At 44.1% G+C, this 21,711-nt stretch overlaps 1 protein-coding gene and 1 long non-coding RNA gene across 3 annotated transcripts in view; one reads left to right on the top strand and one right to left on the bottom strand.

Annotated features, from left to right (window-relative positions):
- Positions 1-19,781, bottom strand: part of LOC140459696 (uncharacterized) — a 120,535-nt gene extending 100,754 nt beyond the window's left edge. The window contains exon 1 of one of the 2 annotated variants that reach the window (XR_011953849.1): positions 19,704-19,781. This is a non-coding gene — a long non-coding RNA (uncharacterized lncRNA). Of the gene's footprint in view, positions 1-15,181; positions 15,395-19,703 lie in introns of those variants that run through there. The other variant, XR_011953850.1, reaches the window with a different exon arrangement.
- On the top strand, positions 15,403-19,340 carry adra2b (adrenoceptor alpha 2B). Its single transcript, XM_072554067.1, has one exon. It carries the CDS (start codon positions 15,841-15,843, stop codon positions 17,110-17,112), a length of 1,272 nt encoding a protein of 423 aa, XP_072410168.1. The 5' UTR covers positions 15,403-15,840; the 3' UTR covers positions 17,113-19,340.
- Positions 19,782-21,711: the final 1,930 nt, after the last annotated feature.

The raw sequence follows: 21,711 nt of genomic DNA, 5'->3' as shown, positions 1-21,711 counted from the left end.
TGACTTTAGTACTGCCTCATTCTGAGTCAACTCTGTGTCAGTATCCCTCAGCTGCCATTTTTTTCTCTGTCAGCCAGGGGTCCCTGATTGATCCAGATTAACTGCCTCAAAAGGGAATTCAGATTCTTCGAGGTCAAGCTGGCTGACCTCATTTCAATCACTACACTTGTAATACAAATAAAATGTTTTAAAGATACAGTACAAGTACATTCCCACTAAGGACAAAACATCCTTTATAAACTTAAAAAGAAACAAAAGCATTTGTGTAATACCCAAACATGACTCGTATAATACTCACACCAGAGTCCATGCATCTAACACCTTGGTCAGTTCAGTCATTTGTGATTTCAACTTCATTATTGATTCACTGGTGGTCCCTCACACTTGAGGATGATTCTCTTCCACTCTCATGGTGTGTACACAGGTGGTTGCGCTGACCAATGCGGCTTCTGCAGACTAGGTTACACTTGTGGCAGAAGGTGATCATGAGGAGGGGTGGGGAGACTTCGGTGTGCCACACACTCCTTTTCCCTGTATTCATCTAGCTTCCACTTTTTCCCAATGGCAAGTCTTGAGGTACTCCACACATTCCCGGATGCTCCTCCTCCACTTTGGATGGTCTTGGGCCAGTGAATCCTAAGTATTTATGGATATGCTACAATTTGCCACTGAGGCCTTGAGGGTATCACTGAAGCCCTTCCTCTGTCCACCTGGGGCTCACCTGCTGTTTCAGAGCTGGGAGAAGAGCACCTGCTTGGGGAGCTTCATGTCAGTCATAGGGACAATGTGCCCAGCCTATTGTAACCAATCAACACTTAACCTCACTGTTGCCAAGCTCCCTGCTGGAGTAGAGCAAACTTACAAAACCAGTGGGAAATTATTTAACTGCCACCACCTTCAAGCTAAAACCAAAGTCAGACCAACCAATAGCATTGAACGGCAGTAAACAGAAGCTTCTGTATCTCAGAGGATATACTCCAGACCATCAGCATCTTTATGGAGGCAAATTAGAGCATGTGCCTCACTCTGAGCATCTGCAAACGAAAGGTCCTCCACAAACCTGGCCCAGCATGGTGCAGCGAACCCATGATCATCAAGGCCTTTGAGAAAGTTGACCATTTTCAATACCTCAGGACTGTCCTGTCAGCCAAAGCAGCTATTAATGAAGAGATCCAGCACTGCCTCCAGTATGTTTGTGCAGCCTTTGGCCACCTGAAGAGTGTGTTTGAGAATAACAACATCAGATCAGACACCAAGGTCTTGGTTTACAGAACTTTGGTGGTTCCCACCTCCTATATGGCTGAGACATGGACTATCTGCAGCAGACACCTCCCACAGTACTACCACTAACGCTGCCTGTGCAAGATCCTGAGAATCCGATCTGAAAAATGTGTTGCTGGAAAAGCGCAGCAGGTCAGGCAGCATCAAAGGAGCAGGACAATCGGCGTTTCAGGCATAAGCCCTTCTTCATTCCTGAAGAAGAGCTTATGCCCAAAACGTCGATTCTCCTGTTCCTTGGATGCTGCCTGACCTGCTGCGCTTTTCCAGCAACCCATTTTCAGCTCTGATCTCCAGCATCTGCAGTCCTCACTTTCTCCCGAGAATCCGATGGTAAGAAAGATGCACCAACACCAGCAACCTTGACCGGGCCAACATTGAGGCACTGACCACCCTTCAACTTATAGTCTAAAACTGCATTAGCTTCTTGTTGGAGCCTTTACGCACCTGAGCTTCAATGCACTCAGATTGACATAATCTCTTCAATGTTTTATTCCAACACTTCTGGTTTGAGTCTGGGACTAACACTAACTCCTCACTCTAAGGTGGCCTAGTTCACTGTGTACCCTACCGTTCTCAGGAAAACTGATCTACATCGCCATTTTTTCCAAGGATTTCACAGGTCTGATCACCTAAAGTCATAAATGAAACTAAAACCCTCTGTCTCTCTCAGCTTTTATAGAATAAAGTCCCTACACAGTGGAAGCAGGCCATTCAACTCAAGTCCACATCAACTCTCTGAAGAGTATTCCACCGAGACTCAGACCCATATCCCTGTAACCTTGGCTAATGTATACATCCTTGGATTCTATGGGCAATTTAGCATGACCAATCCATTTAACCTGCACTTCTTTTGGATGGATGGAAAAAAATGAGAGCACCTAGAGGAAACCCACACAGATACAGGGAGAATGTGCAAATTCCACAGAGTCACCTGAGTCTGGGATTGAACCCAGGTCTGTAGCACTATAAGGCAGCAACGCTAACCACTGAGCTACCAGGCTACTTTGGATGTTTTCCTTCAGCTGACAAACTCCAAATTCTAGAACACTCTAATAAACCTCTGAGGCCCCATTATTTACCATGCAGCATCACAAAACAATCTAAATAACCAAAGTTCCATGAGCACTGCAAAAAACCTATTTACTCTAAAGACTGCCTTCAAAGCAAATCTTAGCAGGACTTATTCACTTAATGGTAAGGTCCTAGGGAGTATTGCTGAACAAAGAGACCTTGCAGTGCAGGTTCATAGCTCCTTGAAAGTGGAGTCGCAGGTGGATAGGATAGTGAAGAAGGCGTTTGGTATGCTTTCTTTTATTGGTCAGAGTATTAAATGCAGGAGTTGGGAGGTTCTGTTGCGGCTGTACAGGACATTGGTTCGGCCACTGTTGAAAATATTGTGTGCAATTCTGGTCTCCTTCCTATCAGAAAGATGTTGTGAAACTTGAACGGGTTCAGAAAAGATTTACAAGGATGTTGCCAGGGTTGGAGAATTTGAGCTATAGGGAGAGACTGAACAGGCTGTGGTTGGTGAGCTGTTTTCCCTGGAGTGTCGGAGGCTGAGGGATGACCTTACAGAGGTTTACAAAATTATGAGGGGCATGGATAGAATAATAGACAAAGTCTTTTCCTTGGGGTGGGGGAGTCCAGAACTAGAGGGTACAGGTTTAGGGTGAGAGGGGAAAGATATAAAAGAGACCTAAGGGGCAACTTTTTCACACAGAGGGTGGTACATGTGTGGAATGAGCTGCCAGAGGAAGTGGTGGAGGCTGGTACCATTGCAACATTTAAAAGGCATTTGGATGGGTATCTGAATAGGAAGGGTTTGGAGGGATATGGACCGGGTTGGTGGGACTAGACTGGCTTGGGATATCTGGTCGGCATGGACGGGTTGGACCAAAGGGTCTGTTTCCAAGCTGTATATCTCTATGACTCTAAAAGACGTTTTTAAAATAAATCACCATGCGATTTTCAAATTAAATAGTTACTTCAGACACACAGAAACCCCACTGCTTACTAAATCAAAAAACAGAAAACCGAACTGACAACAAATAACATTACGTACATGAACCTGCATTTCAAAACACAAGTTTCGGAGACTTTTTCACCAGAAAACAAAATAAATTGTTGGGTATTTGGCATTTAGTTTTGAAGGTCAGAATGTTTTGTTATGATGAGGCAAGAACACCCATAGCTTGAAGGAAGCCTTTTTGAGTTGGCCAATTTGCGGAAGTCTTGGCTGAAGCTGGATGCATAAACAGTTACTCTGAATAAAGGAGATGGTTTAGAACTGTTAGGAAATGGGTTCCTGAAGTATCAGCAGTTTGGTTCAGACCAGCAGCTTTTAGTTAGAACCCAGAAGGAATAATTTGGAGTTGACAAAGTCTAAGCTCAATTTTATGAAGGTCAAGACCGAGGATTGATACCACAACGAGATCAAACCCTCAGTGTGACAGAGAAAGAAATTCTCTCTTAAGTCTGAACATTGTAAATGAGTGCTGTTAAGAATAATGGGATTGTTGTTTATGTATTCAAAATCTTTAAATTTGCAGGTTATGTGAATAATTTATTCTATTTTATCTTAATTTCTTTGCACAACAAACATGCTTTGTTGTTAAAATCAAATCTGCAATATTGTGTGTTTATGTATCATTGTAAGACACCTCATGAAAACCATAAAAAAGACCAATATGATGCATCAAGCCAGTCTTCAGGCAGGGATCTGAGTTGTCCATTAATAACATCAAGTGGGATTACTATGCAATCCAGGGCAGTGACAGCCAAGTTTGCTGCAAACTGAAGACCACATTTCAGCTCCAGTGCTTTTGATTACATATATTTGTAATGTTCTCCTGTGCACTTTAATAAAAGTGTGAGCTCATTTGGTGAAATTGTTTCATTAAAAACAGGACATCAATTAGCTTTAAAGGCATTCTGAGGCCTACAACTGAGAATATGTCCATGACTGTACTGCCTTTTACAATCCTGTTAGCTATGAAATTGGCACCTGCACTCCCTTAGACTTCTTAATGTCGAGTTGTTTGTGTATATTTGCACATTGTCTGTGTGATAAATAAGCAGTGAGCAAAACTCGCTCGAGAAATCAAATCCCTCCCTTTTATCAATAACTCCACTAATAGATCTAAAGAGAAGGAGGCAGTGACATTGCAGTGAGACCAGCGTTCCAGAAACTGAGGCTAATGTCCTGAGAACATGGGCTCAAATTCCAACACAGCAGGAGGTGAAACTGTTCCTCAGTTAATGATGAATTCAGAATTAACGATGACCGTGAAACTGTACTGGATTGACATAAAAGTCATTCTGATACACAAATTACCTTTGGAGAAGGAAACCTGCTATCCTTTCTTCATCTAGCTGAGATGTGTTACCAGACATACTTCTGAAATAGCCCAGCAAATCGCTCAGCTGTACCAAACCATTACAGAAAAGTAAAAAATGAATAAAACTGAACAGAACTGGGCAGACCATCTAGATTGAGTGAGGTTTCAGAAGTGACAATGACACATCCAACTCTATCAATTCTGCACAGTCCTCCTCACTAATGGCTGAGGCCTTAAGCAAAAATTGAGAGAGCTGACACACCAAATATTGAAGCAACATTGCTGTCACAGTCATAATCTCCAATTCATAACCTACAACAGCACCATGGTTCCATAGCTGAGAGGTTGCAGGGGGAGGTGGAAATCTGTAACAACAAGATGATAAGCACCTGCAAAAGTGCAAGGTGGTTGTCGAACCTTGTGGGTTTGGAGTGTGGGGCTGGAAGAGAAGGCTGGGTTGGGAGGGTTCTTCAGACTGAAGGTACTGAAGTAGAGAGCATCTAACTTTACGCTGACTTTGTCAGGACAGAAATCAGCCTCAAAGTGAAACCAAATAAAAAGTGAAAGGACTGCGGATGCTTTAAGTCAGAAACAAAAGCAGAAATTGCTGGAAAAGCTCAGCAGGTCTAACAGCATCTGTGCAGAGAAATCAGATTTAATTTTTTCAGATCCGGTGACTCTTCCTCAGAACTAATGGTAGGTCAGAAAATGTCGGTTTTTATGCAGAAGAGAGGGTTGGGGGACGGGGTAAGGAATAATGATAGGTGGAGCGAGAACCTGAAGAGAGACAAAAACATTTGAACAAAGGAGTGGATAACGATAAAGCTAGGAGGGTGAGTAGCTGTTAATGGAGACTGGCACCCCCTCACCCATTCCAATCTATCTACCCCAAACTGACTGCACTCTGTGTGCTCAGATCCAACTGTGACTTTGTTATTAAGTCTGCCGATAAGGGTAGTGCTGTTGCAGTCTGTCACACTGACCTCTACATTATAGAGACTGAGCACCAGCTCTCAGATGCCTCCTCCTATCTCCCACTGGACCATGACCTCATCATGGACCATCACACTATTGTATCAAATATGGTCACAAACCTAATTTCATCTGTTGGTCTCCCCCCAACTGCCTCCAAACAGATAGTATTCCAAATCCGCACAGCTTGCTTCTACCTCCTTCTGAAAATCCACAATCAGGACTGCCTGGACAGACCCATTGTTTCTGCCTGCTCTTGCCCCACAGAACTCATCTCCCCTGGTCCTGTCCCTGCTCACTTATATCCGCGATTCCTCTGACGCTTTATGCTAGTTTAGCTATTTCCAGTTTGCAGGCTCCAGCCGCCTCGTCTTCACCATGGATGTGCAACCTCTTTACACATCCATCCCCCACCACGATAGTCTTAGGGCTCTCTGCTTCTTCCTGGAACAAAGGCCTGAACCATCCTCATCCACCACCACCTTCCTCCACCTGGCCAAGCTCATCCTCACCCGAAACAACTTACCTTTAAACTCCTCTCATTTTCTTCAAGTCAGAGGGGTGGCATGGGCCCCAGTTCTGCCTGTCTCTTTGTGGGGTACATGGAACATTCCTTGTTCCAGTCCTATTCTGGACCTCAGCCACAACCCTCTCTCTGATTTATCAATCATATCATCGGTGCTGTCTCCCTCTCTTGTCCAGAATTGGAAAGGTTTATCAATTTCACTTCCAAATGCCACCCTGCCCTTGCTTTCACCTGGTCCATCTCTGTCTCCTCTCTTACTTTTCTCAACATTTCTGTTTCTGGGAACAGACTGACTAATTATATCTATATAACCCCACCAACTCCCACAGTTACCTGCACCAAACATCCTCACACTCTGACTTTATAAAGACGCTCTTCCACTCTCCCAATTCATCTGTCTCCATCGCACATGTCCCAATGATGCCACCTTCGATCAGGGAAACTTTGAAATGTCCACCTTTTTCCTCAACCAAGAATTCCCCAGCACTGTTATTGATAGGGCCTGCAACCAGGACTGATCCATCTCCCACACTTCAGCCCTCACCCCTTCTCTTCCCTCCCGCAACAATGATAGGGTTCCCCTGTCCTTATCTACCATCCCAACAACATCCACATCCAGAAAATCATTAGCTGCCATTTCTGCCATCTCCAGCAAGATGCCATCACCAGATACATATTCCACTCCCCTCTCTTGCCTGCCTTTCACAGGGACCAATCCCTCCAGGACATCCCATTCTACTCTTCCTTTACTTCCAACATCCCCCCACAGCCGATGGCACCTACCCCAACAATGGCCGTAGGTGTAACACTTGCCCATTTATCTCCTCCCTCCTCAGTATCCAAGCACCCAAACATATCTCCCAGGTGAAACAATGCTTTACCTGCACTTCACACAATCTTGGCAAACGTATTCACTGCTCACAATGTGGTCTCCTCTACTTTGGGGAAACAAAGCATAGGCTAGGTAACCACTTTGCAGAACACTTTCTGCCCACTAAAATGACCCTGAGCTTCCAGTTGCTTGCCCTTCAACACCTTGTTCCCTTGATAATATCTTTGTCTTCGGCTTGCTGCAGTGCAGCAAAGCTCTGCATCAGCTGGAAGAATAATACCTCATTTTCTACTTGGGCACCCTGCAGCCTTCAGGACTCAATATGGAGTTCAATAATGTTAGGATTTGACTATGTTCCAGTCTCCACCCCCTCACCTCGGCCTTGTGATGTCATAGACTGCTATTACACACGACCTATTTTCAGCCACTAATAGTCTCCATTAACAGCTGTTCACCCTACCCAGATCACTATCCTTTTTCTGTTGAATTGTTCCTCTCTCTTTACATCCTATCCCCATCAATCGTTTACTCCTTATCACCGACTATCTTGTGCATTTTCCAAACTACCGTCAATTTTGAGGAAGGGTCTCCAGGATCCAAAATGTTAACTCTGATTTCTCTGCACAGATGCTGACAGACCTGCTGAGCTTTTCCAACAATTTCTGTTTCTGTTGCTGTTGTTAAAGATCAGCCAGTTTGGCCACACGCAGCCGAAAAAAAAATTACGAGGGATTAAAGTGGCCTTGCAATTGATGCGATTCGGTTAGATCTACATGACAGCAATTGCATTTCCTGTGTTGTGCAAATACCATCAAGTCAGGGGATCAACCCTGGTTGAATAAGAAGTGCAGAAGAGGTCAACTGAGCTGAAGCTACAAAACAGAACCACATGCACTTTAAATAGTGGAAGCACCATACAATGGACAGAGTTTAGTAATCCTCGTAATCCACAAGTCAAATCAAAGCTCTACAATCCTATCACCTCTCAATGTAATTGTTGCTGAGCAATTAATCAACAAACAGGATGAGATGGCTTCAGAAATAAACCATTCCCACTGAAAGGAAAGTGAAGTACATCAATGAAGAGACAAAGCTGAATCACTGGTAACTATATTCATCCAGAAGTGTGGAATGGATGATCCACCTCAACTTCCTTCAGAGCTCCCAGCATCACAGAAGCCAATCTTTAGCCAATTTGATTCACTCCATCAGATCACAAGGAATAACTGAAGGTACTGAATACTGGAAAGGCCATGGACCCTGGCAACATTCCAGCAGCAGTACTGATGAATTATGCTCCAGAACTAGCCATGGCCATAGCCAATTTGTTCCAGTGCAGCTGTTACACTGGCAATTCCTGAAGCATGTGAAAACCTGGAGAAAGTGAGGACTGCAGATGCTGAAGATCAGAGTCGAGAGTGTGGTGCTGGAAAAGCAGAGCAGGTCAGGCAGCATCCGAGGAACAGGACAATTGATGTTTTGAAATGTCGATTCTCCTGCTCCTCAGATGGTGCCGTGCTTTTCCAGCACCATACTCTTGACTCTGATCTTCAGCATCTGCAGTCCTCACTTTCTCCTAGCTTATTTCAACCGCAGTGCGAAGCTTCTTGCAAGGATGCTTACCTTGAAAAAGTTCTCTTCCTCTCTCTACAAGGATGTCAGTGAGTCTCTCTCTCTCTTTCTCACTGCACCTCCCCACGTCATCTCCTCTGCCCTGAAGCTCTTCAGCAACTGCCACAGACACAGACTCACTGCCACAGCCACACCTCCTTCCTCAGTGCCTGCCTACAATATCGACATTCCTGATGAAGGGCTGATGCCTGAAACATTGATTCGCCTGATTCTTGGATGCTGCCTGACCTGCTGTGCTTTTCCAGCACCACGCTCTTGACATGTCAAAACCTGCTCAACCATGTCCTTTCCACAAAAAGTAGGATAAATCCAACTTCTCCAATTATCACACCATCAGCTAATTCTCACTCCTCAGCGAAGTGATGAAAGGGGTAATTGACATTGGTCTAGACCAGACCAAATTTTGCCAATATATATTCAGCAGGTCAGCTACACCCTAACATTTTCTTATTTTAAAGGTAAATGTAAGGTGTTGCGTTCCAGATGCAATCTGATTGGTCAAACTACTTGATGTTAAGTAAATGTATTCATACACTTAAGATACAGCAAAAGAAAGAATAACGAAAAGAACTGGCTTAGCTGTAACTCTATTGGAAAACTTAACAGATTAATACATTAGTTAGCTACTAAACAGTAAATGTTCCAATATCGTAACATCCCATAAACATACCCTTGGCAAGAGACAAATTCAGAAAGCAGATTGTCTCACATGCAACTCCATGCAACAGGAGGAAAAACAGCAAGAGCAGCAGAGAGAGATGTACTGCAGCAACAGACCCAGCAACAACAACCGCAACTGAAAAGCTCAGAAACTAAAACTCCTGGTTCTCTGAGAGCTTGACCACACCCATTCAGGCTGCTTCTATTTTTCTAACTTTAAAAAACCTCTGATGCCTCATTAGCTACTTACTTTATGAGTTTCTAAAATACATCTCCATACCCCCGTCTTAACACCTTGCTTTAAAATAGAAGGACAAAATAGACTTCTTAAAGCCATAATATTGCGAACCATCAGCGCTTACAATATCATAACCTATATACTTACTTCCTTGCAGCCTTGGGCCAAACATAGATTAAAAAGTCTCCAATAAAAGTCTCACCTTGATCCCAGTATGCTTCCGGGACAACGAATTCCATACGTATTGCAACATGGAACTTTTCTTCCGCGCCTCTGCTTCCATGGTTACATTTTCCATTGGGACTCCCATTCACCCTCTGAGGACCCCTTCCCCTGTCTCAAACACATTCCATCCACCCCGTGCTGGCCTGTTCCCTGCCTTTGACCACCTTATTTCCAACTGCTGCCATGACATTGATGGTCTCACCCTGCCCACACCTCTCACTCACTCCAACCGCTCATGTTCACAAAGTGCAGCCCTTCACTCCCTCCGCTCCAACCTCAGCCTCACTATCGGGGGTGCACAGTGGTAGTTTGGCGCACTGACCTCTACATGCTGAAGCCAGGTGCCAACTCACAGACACCTCCTCCTAATCCCTCTCGAACACAACCTCATCTTCCATCACCAAACCATCATCTCTCAGACCATCCACAAGCTCATCACTTCAGGGCATCTCCCAACCACAGCCTCCAACCTCACTGTCCCAGACCCCACCCCACCCAGTTCTACGTCTTACCCAAAATTCACAAACCTATCATCTCCGCCAGCTCCAACTCCACTGAACTTATCTCCTCGTATCTTGACACCGTCCTGACGCCCTTGGAAATCCAGGAAATCCACACATACATTTGGGACACCACCTGTGCCCTCCATCTCCTCCATTATTTTCATTACCCTGGCCTCCAACGTCTCATCTCATCTCATGGACAACCAATCCCTGAACACATCCTTCCACAGTGGCAAAGGCCTCCAAGCACTCCGTTTCTTCCTCTCCCACTGGCCCAACCAGTACCCCTCCACTGACACATTCATTCTATTGGCAGAACAGGTCCTCACCCTCAACAACAACTCCTTCAGATCCTCCCACTTCCTTCAGAGCAAAGGGGTAGCTATGGGCACCCATGTGGCCCCCAGCTATGCCTGCCTATTTGTCGGTTACGTGGAATTGTCCATATTCCACAGTTACACTGGTACCATTCCCCATGTTTTCCTCTGCGAAATTGATGACTGTATCGGCACCACGAGGAGGTTGAACAGTTTGAGTCAGAGATATCTCTGAGTGGCTGCAGGACATTCTGAAGGGGGAGGGTGAACAGCCAGTTGTCATGGTGCATGTAGGCACCAATGATAGAGGTAAAACACAGGGTGAGGTCTGACAAGCAGAATTTAGGGATTGAGGAGCCAAATTAAAAAGTAGGATCTCAGAGGTAGTAATCTCAGGATTGCTACCAGTGCCATGTGCTCGTCAGAATAGAAATGAAAGAATAGGCAGGATGAATGCATGGCTTGAGAGATGGTGCAGGAGGGAGGGATTCAGATTTTCAGGACATTGGGACCAATTCTGGGGGAGGTGGGACAATTACAAATTGGATGGTCTGCACCTGAGCAGGACTGAAACCAATCTCCTCAGGGGTGCTTTTGTCAACGCTATTTAGGAGGGTTTAAACTAATGTGGTAGGGAATGGGAACCAAATGAGGAGGTTAGTGGACATTAAGGAGGTAGTAACTGAAGCATTTAAGGAACTAGATAATGAAGTCAGCGTAACTAAGGGGAAGACTAGGCAGAGAGCAGATGATAAACGCAAAGGGACTAGTAGTCTGGGGTGCATTTGTTTTAATGCAAGAAGTGTAGTAGGTAAGGCAAATGAATTTAGGGCTTGGATTACGACCTGGGAGTATGATGTCATTGCTATTACTGAGACTTGGTTGACGGAAGGGCAAGACTGGCAACAAGATATCATAGGATAAGATGCTTCAGGCAGGATAGAGAGGGAGGTAAAAGGGGTAGAGGAGTTGCATTACTGGTCAGAGAGAATATCACAGCTGTGCTGAAGGAGGGCGCTATGGAGGACTCGAGCAGTGAAGCAACATGGGCAGAGCTTAGAAATAGGAAGGGTGCAGTAACAATGTTGTGCCAGTACTACAGGCCTCCAAACTGTGAGCGTGAGATAGAGGTATAAATATGTAGACAGATTATGGAAAGATGTAGGAGCAACAGGGTGGTGATGGGAGATTTTAATTTTCCCAACATTGACTGGGATTCACTTAGTGTTAGCAGTTTAGATGGAGAGAATTTGTAAGGAGCATCCAGGAGAATTCGGGGAATGAGCCGGGCCAGGTGGTTGAAGTTTCAGTCGGGAATTACTGTGGGAACAGTGATGATAATTCAGTAAGTTTTAGAATACTCATGGATAAAGATGAAGCTAAAGGAAGAGTGCTAAATTGGAGGAAGGCCAATGATCGCAAAATTCAGCAGGAGCTGGGGAATGTGGATTGGGAGCAGCTGTAAATCCATATTTTGATGTATGGGAGACTTTGAAAGAGAGGTTGTTTAGAGTGCAGGACAGACATGTCCCAAAGAAAATAAGGGATAGAAATGGCAAGATTAGGGAACTGTGGATGACAGGTGAAATTGTGAGATGAGCTAAGAGGGAAAAGGAAACTTTCACAAGGTCTAGGTGACTGAAAACAGATGAAGCTTTGGAAGAATATTGGGAAAGTAGGACCAATCTGAAATGAGGAATTAAGAGGACTAAAGGGGTCTCAGGATTAAGGTCGACAAAATCCTGAGAGGTATAGACAGAGTGGATAGCAAGAAACATTTTTTTCCAGAGGGGAGGTCTCAATTACTTGGGGTCATGAGTGAGAGGGGTAAACATTAAGGAAAATATGCAGGGAAAGTTCTTTATGCAGAGGGTGGTGGGTACCTGGAATGTGTTGCCAGCGGAGGTGGTAGAGGTGGGCACAATAGCATCAATTAACATGTATGTAGACAGATACACGAATGGGCAGGGAACAGAGGGATACAGATTCTTGGAAAATAGGTGACAAGTTTAGCTAGAGGATCTGGAACAGCGCAGGCATGGAAGGATGAAGGTCTGTTCCTGTGTTGTAATTTTCTTTGTTCTTTAATCTCCGGATGTAATGTATTATCCTCCACCATTTCCACCACTTACAATCAGACACCACCACCAGAGATATATTTCCCTCCCAAGCCCAATCAGTATTCCGCAGAGACCACTCCCTCAGAAACTCCCTCATTAGGTCCACGCCCCCCATCAACACCCTTCATTCCTAGCACCTTTCCTTGCCACTGCAAGAGGCGTAAAACCTGCACCTACACCTCCCCCCTCATCTCCATCCAAGGCCCCAAAGGATCCTTTCACATCTGGCAGAGATTTTCCTGCATAACCAAACACCTTATCTACTGTGTCTGTTGCTCTCGATGTGGTCTCCGCTAAACTGGGGAGACAGGATGCCAATTCACGGAAAGTTTCAGAGAACACCTCTGGGATACATGCACCAAACAACCCTACTGCCCTGTGGCTAACAACGTCAACTCCCCCTCCCACTCCACTAAGGATATGCAATTCCTGGGCCTCCTCTACTGTCAAATCCAAGTCACCCGACGATTGGAGGAAGAACAACTCATCATCTGCCTTGGAATCCTCTAAACACATGGCACCAACATTGATTTCACCAGTTTCCTCATCTCTACCATCACCCCCGCCAACCTCATCCTAGATCCAACTCTCCCATTTCAGCACTGCCCTTTTGAACTATCCTACCTGTCCATCTTCCTTCCCACCTACCCACTCCACCCTCTCCTCCATCTATCATCATCACCCTCCACATCCATCTACCTATCACCTTCCCAGCTCTCTTCCCCATAGCCCCACCCCCACCTCCTATTTATCTCTTAGCCCCCTTCCCCCTGCCACATGTCTGATGAAGGGCTTAAGCCTGAAACATTGATTCTCCTGGTCTTTGGATGCAGCCTAACCTGCTGTGCTTTGCCAGCCCCACACTTTTCAACATAGATTAAAAAGCTGAGTTCCACAGGTGAATTGGGAATGATCATCCTTAATATCAAGATATTTGAGAAACTGTGAAGTCCATCAAAATTGAGTTAATGAGGTCAGAGACAAAAATCTTGGGCAGTTAAGCCATACCTAGCACAAAGGAAGATGGTTGTGGTTGCTGGAGATCAATCATCTCAGCCCGAAGAGATCACTGCAGGGTGTGTCCAAGGTCTAGCCATGATTAGCCACTCATTAATTATCTTCCCTCCATCAGAAGATCAGGATGTTCGCTGATGATTGCAAAATGTTCAGCACTATTCATGAATCCTCATATACTGAATAATCTGTCTCTGTGTAGTAAGACCTGGACAACATTCAGGAGTGGGTTGCTAAGTGGGAAGTAACATTTACAGTCTACAAGTGCCAGGTAGGGACCATCTCCAACAAAAAATAACTCAGCCATTTCCCTTTGAATTTACTGTCATTACCATCATTGAATCGCCAATTATCAATATCTTGGGGGTTACATTGACCAGAAAGTGAACTGGGCAAGCCGTCTAAATACTGCGATTAGACGAACAGGTCAGAGGTTAGGAATTCTGCAGAGGGCAACTACCCTCCACAAAACATTTCCACAATCATACATGTCAGGAGTGTGATGAAATACTGTCCATATGCCTGGAAAAATGCAGCTCCCACAACTCAAGAAGCTCTACACTATCCAGAAGAAAGCAGTCTACTTGTTTGGCACTCATTGACCATTTTCAGCATTCACTCCCTCTACCTCAACTTTTCAGAAATTCACTTTACACAAATTCACTGCGGCTCCTTCGACAGTACCTTTCAAACTGCCATTTCCAACACCTCGGATAGGGCATAAGGGCAGCTGATGCACCACTACTAGTTCAGTTCCAAGCTGCATGCATCCTCATGCCATTCCTTCACTATCCCTGGCTCAAAATCTGAGAACTCTTCCTCACAGCATTGTTGAAGCACCAGCAGCACAGGGACTGCAGCAGTTCAACAAAGAAACTCACCATGACATTCTCTTGGGCAACGTGGGATGGGCAACAAATTTGCCCCAGTCAGCAACGCTCACATTCTGTTTTTACAAATCTTATTTTGCATCGGCAGGTGTGGATGTAAAATTCATCTGCTGAGGAAAATGATCATGTGTGACCTTAACAGAGTGACACCACGAATTTGGTTCAGGACTTGTACACTTTAAATGGTTGTGCTGATCTCACCAAATAGGCAACACATTGAAGGTCACTCATCAATAAAGAGCCGGTCCACCAATTACTGACTGATGTAGAGTCAAGCACTTCAAAGGCGAAAAGGTTTCTGTACAAGCAGGACTTTGAGATCCACAAAGTGATATGGGAATTAATGTTTCATTTTGAAAACTGGTGATTATTAGGCGAGGTTTGGTAAGACTTTCCTGAAATCCTGAATCACATTTATAACTGAAAGATTTGATCAAACTTCACTTTAATTATTATAAATCCGATGCAAGATTTCATTAAAATGAACTCGTTCAACTACGTTTATAACAACCAGTGCTCTGTCAAATCGCCGAATGTTCACCAGAAAGAACCTCCGTTAATTTGTTGTGTACACATTCTCAGAACACTTGATGTTGTTGATCAGACAAACATCATGCTATTCATCATTATTACCTTTTGTTGCCCATACATCATCGACGGAGTCAAACACCAAAATGGAAAATGCTCTTTGAGAAACATCCAATGTTTCTGATGTTATCACGAACACCTCCCTCCACCCGCAACACCCCCCTCGTTGTTCGTTGTTTGAAAAGTTGATAACCGTTGAAAACAGCGCCAAGTGCATGGTGCTTGTTGAAGGCGTGTAAGCAGATGCAGATTTCACAGACAGCGAGTGATTGTGGGGTGGTGCCAATGCAGTAACGTGATCCTTTACGCATCTTCAGAGCTGTCCGTGGTGCGAGACTTCGTTTTAAATGCAGCATGTAGTGGCTGTCGGCGAACAGTGTCAGAGGGAACACCAAACAGAACAAAAGCCGGTGGGATATTGTAACCACTCAAAGCAGATCAATACAAGAGATTCAGAGCCGTTTGAACAGAAAACAGCGACAGATTGCAGCCATGTGGTGGTCACTTTGGAGTGTTGTCTGAAAACGATAGCTTTGCCGAATTAATTCCTCCATCATTTAATCAGAATGTATATTCTAATAGAAAGTTCAGCAAAAAATATACTTTTCGACATGACCGTGTTTCAGACAAAACGCGACTGTTTCCATTTGACTTTTATACTGATCAACTCGGACGCAAATTGACCAGGGGCTGGAAGAAGAGCGATGGCATCGGTGGACTGCCCGATGTTTCGCAGCAATGCCACCAGCTTCGTCTGCAATACCAGCCAGCAAAACTTTTGGGGAGGACGCCTGGTCTCCCTCCCTTACTCCCCTCGAAGCACCGCGGCTATTGCCACTGCCATCAGCTTCATCATCATGTTCACAATCATTGGGAACATACTGGTCATCATCGCCGTCCTGACCAGCAGGTCGCTCCAAGCCCCCCAGAATCTCTTCCTGGTCTCTCTGGCCGCCGCGGATATCCTGGTGGCCACTTTGGTCATGCCCTTTTCTTTAGCCAACGAACTGATGGGTTTCTGGTACTTCAAGAAGATTTGGTGCGAAATTTATCTGGCGCTGGATGTCCTGTTTTGCACTTCCTCGATTGTCCACCTCTGCGCGATAAGCCTGGACAGATATTGGTCAGTCACCCAAGCCATCCAATATAATTCCAAGCGAACTCCTCGGAGAATCCGCTGTGTGATTCTGACAGTATGGCTGATTGCTGCAGTTATTTCCTTTCCGCCTCTCATCTCCATGAACAAAAACCTCGGCGAAGACGAGATCCCTGTGTGTCGTTTGAATGACGAGAAATGGTACGTCCTGTCTTCGTGTATCGGATCTTTCTTCGCTCCGTGTGTCATCATGGTTCTGGTTTACATCAGGATTTACCAGGTGGCCAAACGGAGGACGAGGCAGCCTCCCGGCAGCAGAAAGCCGGAGCTGGTCAACGCCAGCAGCTCCAAGGAACAAGGTGCATCCTTCCGTCCCAGTTGGCAGGAGGAGAGCAAACCCAAGGACGAGGAGAAACCGGGGAATTCTCCGTCCCGGGGCCACGAAGGACGTTCCAGACAACAGAAGGCGCGTAAAAGGGATGGTCTCCTCTGCTCCACCAACCCACTCCATCAGGATGAGAGCAACTCGACTTCCCAAAGGGAAGGAGCGCACTCCATGAGGCGAGCGAAACCTCGGACACCAAGTACAATCAGGAGGAAAGCCATCCAGAACCGGGAGAAACGCTTCACTTTTGTTCTCTCTGTTGTGATTGGTGGCTTTGTTGTCTGCTGGTTCCCGTTTTTCTTCTCCTACAGTCTGACTGCCATCTGTCCAGCCACATGCTCTGTGCCCTCGTCCATCTTCAAATTCTTCTTCTGGATCGGTTATTGCAACAGTTCCCTTAACCCGGTGATATACACCATCTTCAACCAGGATTTCCGAATGGCTTTTAAAAAGATCCTTTGTCGAGAACAAAGAAGATCCGTTTACATCGTCTAGTCCGCAGGTTTCAGACCAGCCAGCGAGAAGTTTATTTCAAACTAAATAAAAGTTTTGCAAATAAATGGCATGTGACTGTACTAATGTATCATCACGACCTGATGTTACCTTGAAACAAGGAAACAAATGCGCTGCTGTGGAAAGGAAATGCTCTAAAATGAAATGGTTGTGTTTGGTTCAGTATAAAGTCTGGTACGAGATCAATGGGGAACGCCAAGTCCTGTCGGTTCTCAGAGGAACCAACCCCTTGTACAATTGGAGTGTGGTTCACTTCGGAAATTCGGCTCGCTCTCGCTTTTTCAGATCGGTACAAAGAGAAATGCTTTTTCGCCATTAGCTATTCAATGGCCGCTGGAAACCCATCTTTTCTCTTAGATTTTTCGCGCCTTGTTAAATATCTGTACCTTTTGTAAAGATGCTGCCGACATGTGATAAAGTGCAGAGATCTGCGATTTTGATTTAAGACCACTTATTTGTTACAGTCCAACTTCTAACGCCAGGACTCATTGCAAATCATTTCAGTCAGTTTTAACTAAGTAATTCATATAGAATACTGAACAGTGTGTTAAGGGGGGTAAAGACATAAACAGTCTTATACACATTACTGTTTAAAATATTTTAAATTGAAGCGATTTCGAAGCGTCAGAAAGTTGCTTTCATACTCGAGGTATACGGTGACATTTCAAACTCCGAGCCGTGTAATCATGGTGGAGAAAATCTTAGTAAACAGGCGAATGTTTTAAATCACAGTCTGTTCACATTTGTTCGAGAATCTCCAGCTTCCTCATTTCCCCTTCCCCCACCCTTTCTCACTCCCAACCCTCAAACTCAGCACCGCCTTCCTAACCTGCAATCTTCTTCCCGATCTCTCCGCCCCCACCCCCTCTCCGGCCTATCACCCTCACCTTAACCTCCTTCCACCTATCGCACTCCCAACACCCCTCCCACAAGTCCCTCCTCCCTACCTTTTATCTTAGCCAGCTTGGCACACTCTCCTCATTCCTGAAGAAGGGCTTATGCCCGAAAGGTCGATTCTCCTGCTCCTTGGATGCTGCCTGACCTGCTGCGCTTTTCCAGCAACACATTTTAAAGCATAAATTATGAATTCACAGTATTAAATGCTGCCTGATGTCAGATATGTTCAGCACAAGGATAAGAAATGTCCTGTGTGTGTTTTCTTGGTTAATGATCAATAAAATAGCAGATAGATATTTGTCTGCAGATATTAACCAGTATATTAAACAGCAGGACTTTTATCCCTCCCCACCCCATAATCATACATTCTTTTATTCACTCCAGTTTTGGTGCAATTTGTTGCATACGTCTAAATAGATTTCCTTCTGTAGTCATTTCAGGATAAAATTCAAGAATTTTGCAGCAAAGAGAGGTCGTCAAACCATTCACCTCTAAGTTGGGTCACTGAAAAGCAATTTGATTCGGCCCATTACAGCCTTCCAAATGTTACTTTTTAAAAAAATTTCTGTGGAAGCTGTTCTAGATTGCTTGCCGTTTTGCAAGGAGGAGAGCTCATTTATATTATGGAATGCAAAAATATAGCTGAAGTTGATTGAATTTCTCAAAAGCAAAAGCAACAAGATGGAAGAACAGTAATGTTCCTGCAATATCTTGCATTGAGTTTAAGTGGCGTCTAACATATAAGACAATGTTATAAGTAGCAAGCAAATCATTTAGGTTAAGTTGGGAATTACTGATTATGCTTGAAATGTCACATTTAGAGAAAGTGAAAATGAAAGCAAGGCATTAGAAGCATCATTTCATGAAGTTTTATCTTTTCTTTCTTTGTTTTTCTCTCTCTCTCTTTCAACTGCATTGACTATTCTCGGATTCCTCAACTGAAATTCTTCGTCCAAACAACCATTCTTGGGTGTGTGTGTCAGGAAATTATAAGATAACAGAGGGCACTGCAGTGGAGTCACAGTTCAGTCCTCATTGGTTTTCACTCACAATTGTTTCCATTATTGATTAGTGCAGAGTGCAAAGGAAAGGCAGTACATCATGTCCTTAATTAAAGGTGCTTTCTAGCGTGCTAAAACCTAGTTGGAGTGAGATTAGTCAATTCAGCACAATGAGTTCTACTGAAACCTCAGTTCCGTATGGGTCAGGGACAATTGCTTATCACTAGTGGTCCTGCTGCGGCACTAGGAGAATACAGAAATTTTTGTTTTACATGTAACTCATTCTCATGTTGAGATATTGTCCATTAAACAGGGAAGAGAAATAAACATTAAGGTATTAACTTATCTGGAGTTTTGTTTTGTTTTGTCAGTGCTCTCTCATTGCATTGAGTCAACATTGAAAATGGGAAAATCCTTCAATTCTTGGGACAGTAGGTTAGCCGAATGACTGGGCAACTGCAGGTAAAGTACACTCCAAATATGCACCTGATAAACAATAAGTCTGTCCCTATGTGTGTTCCGTACAAGAGAAGATCCATGTACCCTCATGTCTTAACAGGCAGATATAATCCTCTCAGCTAGCTGCAGTATACATTCTTGTCCTTTTTCAGCAGCAACAAATAAACAGTGATGCAGTTTGCAGACACACACAACAGAACACTGAGTCACACTTACCTCATAAAAAAGGCCTGCAGAGCCCTCCCCTTATCATGTGCATGTGTTTTCCCTCTTCTATTTTCTCTCTGGCTCACCTGAAAGAAAGAGTTAAACATTATGTGCTATAGTTCTTCATGTACCAGTTGGCCCTGAACTGGTCATTCATCTTTGGAATAAGATGTTGAGTTCAACAGATCATATTCTGCAAGATAAAACATCTACAGTAGTTGTATCCAATCCTGTTCTCATAAAATATTCAGTGTATATCTCCAGGGGTCACTGCACAGGAATGGGAGCAAGAACAACAGCTATATTTTCTACTTTGCCCAGGGATCCTTTGGCAACTAGCAGATCAATTGATACTGCACAAAGCAGAAATCATGTATCGTACTGCTCAATATCTCATTGAGAGTTTTATGGACTAAACGATTGCCATTCTACCTCAAAGCTCCATGGTTCTAGCAATAGTAATCTCTCGTAAGATCCCTTTTACTTTATAACTTTGATTTCCATGTGTGATCTTGAGTGCTTTTTCCTCTAATCCTCTCTTTTCTGTGAAATTTTACTGGGTTTCAGTCCACCAGTCTGCCCCACTGACCATGGTCATATCAGGAAGTGGGGTATTGAGGTAATCATGGGTGGCAGTGTCAACAGTGATCAGGCCCAGAGCTTTACATACAGCTTACATCACAGGAAAGTATATGTCACCTTGGACCTTCCAGTTATAAAATAATAGAAAGCAATCACACCTCAAAAGTAATCGATCAGCTGTGAAATGTCTAGTGCGACGCAGAGATATCACTGTACAGTTCAAGTTCTTTCTAACTCCTGTGACAATACAATGAGTATTGAATAATAATACCAGCCTACTGAAGTGTCAGGAATGCATACTGACGTACAATCATCCAAGTCACAGTCTCACAATTGCCAGCTTATCTGACTTCATAGCCAGAACATTACTGATTTAAAAGATAAATGGGCTACTTCAAAAAACACTCAACAGTCTTGAACAATAACATCCAGAACAATAGCAGATATCTGAGAGTTGGAGGTTGAGTTGTAACCTTATAGAGGTTTATAAAATCATGAGGGGCATGGATCGGGTAAATAGACAAGGAATTTCCTCTGTGTGGGGGAGTCCAGAGCTAGAGGGCATAGATTTAAGGTGAGAGGAGAAAGGTTTAAAAGGGACCTAACAGGCAACTTTTTCACGCAGAGTGTGGTGCGTGTGTAGAATGAGCTGCCAAAGGAAGTGGTGGAGGCAGATACAATTACAACATTTAAAAGGCATCTGGATGGGTATATGAATAGGAAGAGTCTAGAGAGATATGTGCAATGTGCCGTCAAATGGGACTAGATTAATTTAGGATAACTGGTAGGCATGCACGTGTTGGTCCAAAGGATCTGTTTCCGTGCTGTACATCTCAATGATTCTCCTGCTGAATCACTTTGAGGACCAGTAATTAACAAATAATTTTAAGAATGAAGAAATGATCTGCAAACCGGGTTGAGAAAGATATCTCCTGCCCCAGGTTGACAGCAATGCAAGCACCAAACACCATATATAATCTGCTAACATTTCCAACAAATAAGGAAGGCAATACCCGTTTATATTCAAACAAAGGAATGGAGTTTTGCGTTCAGTAGTTTTCAGTGTACACTGTGCACCCATTAAACAGGAAAAAGTATGAACAGAGTCAAAGAAATGTACAGCGTGGAAACAGAACCTTTGGTCCAACTTGTCCACGCCGACCAGATATCCAAAAACAATCTGGTCCCATTTGCCAGCACTTGGTCCATATCCTTCTAAATCCGTCCAATTCATATACCCAAACAGATGTTTTTTAAATGTTCCACCACTTTCTCTGGCATCTCATTCCATACATGCTCCACCCTCTGTGTGAAAAAGTTGCCCCTGAGGTCCCTTTTAAATCTTTCCCGTCTCACCTTAAACTTAAGTGAATCATTGCTTTTTTGAAGCTATTACTCCAAATTCTCATAAGCTTTCCTTTCCTGGGATATTGAT

This window comes from Chiloscyllium punctatum, chromosome 35 (assembly GCF_047496795.1).
Source record: "Chiloscyllium punctatum isolate Juve2018m chromosome 35, sChiPun1.3, whole genome shotgun sequence".
NCBI lineage: Eukaryota > Metazoa > Chordata > Chondrichthyes > Orectolobiformes > Hemiscylliidae > Chiloscyllium > Chiloscyllium punctatum.
The sequence above is the reverse complement of the archived record's forward strand: the minus strand, read 5'-3'. Positions and strand labels throughout refer to the sequence as shown.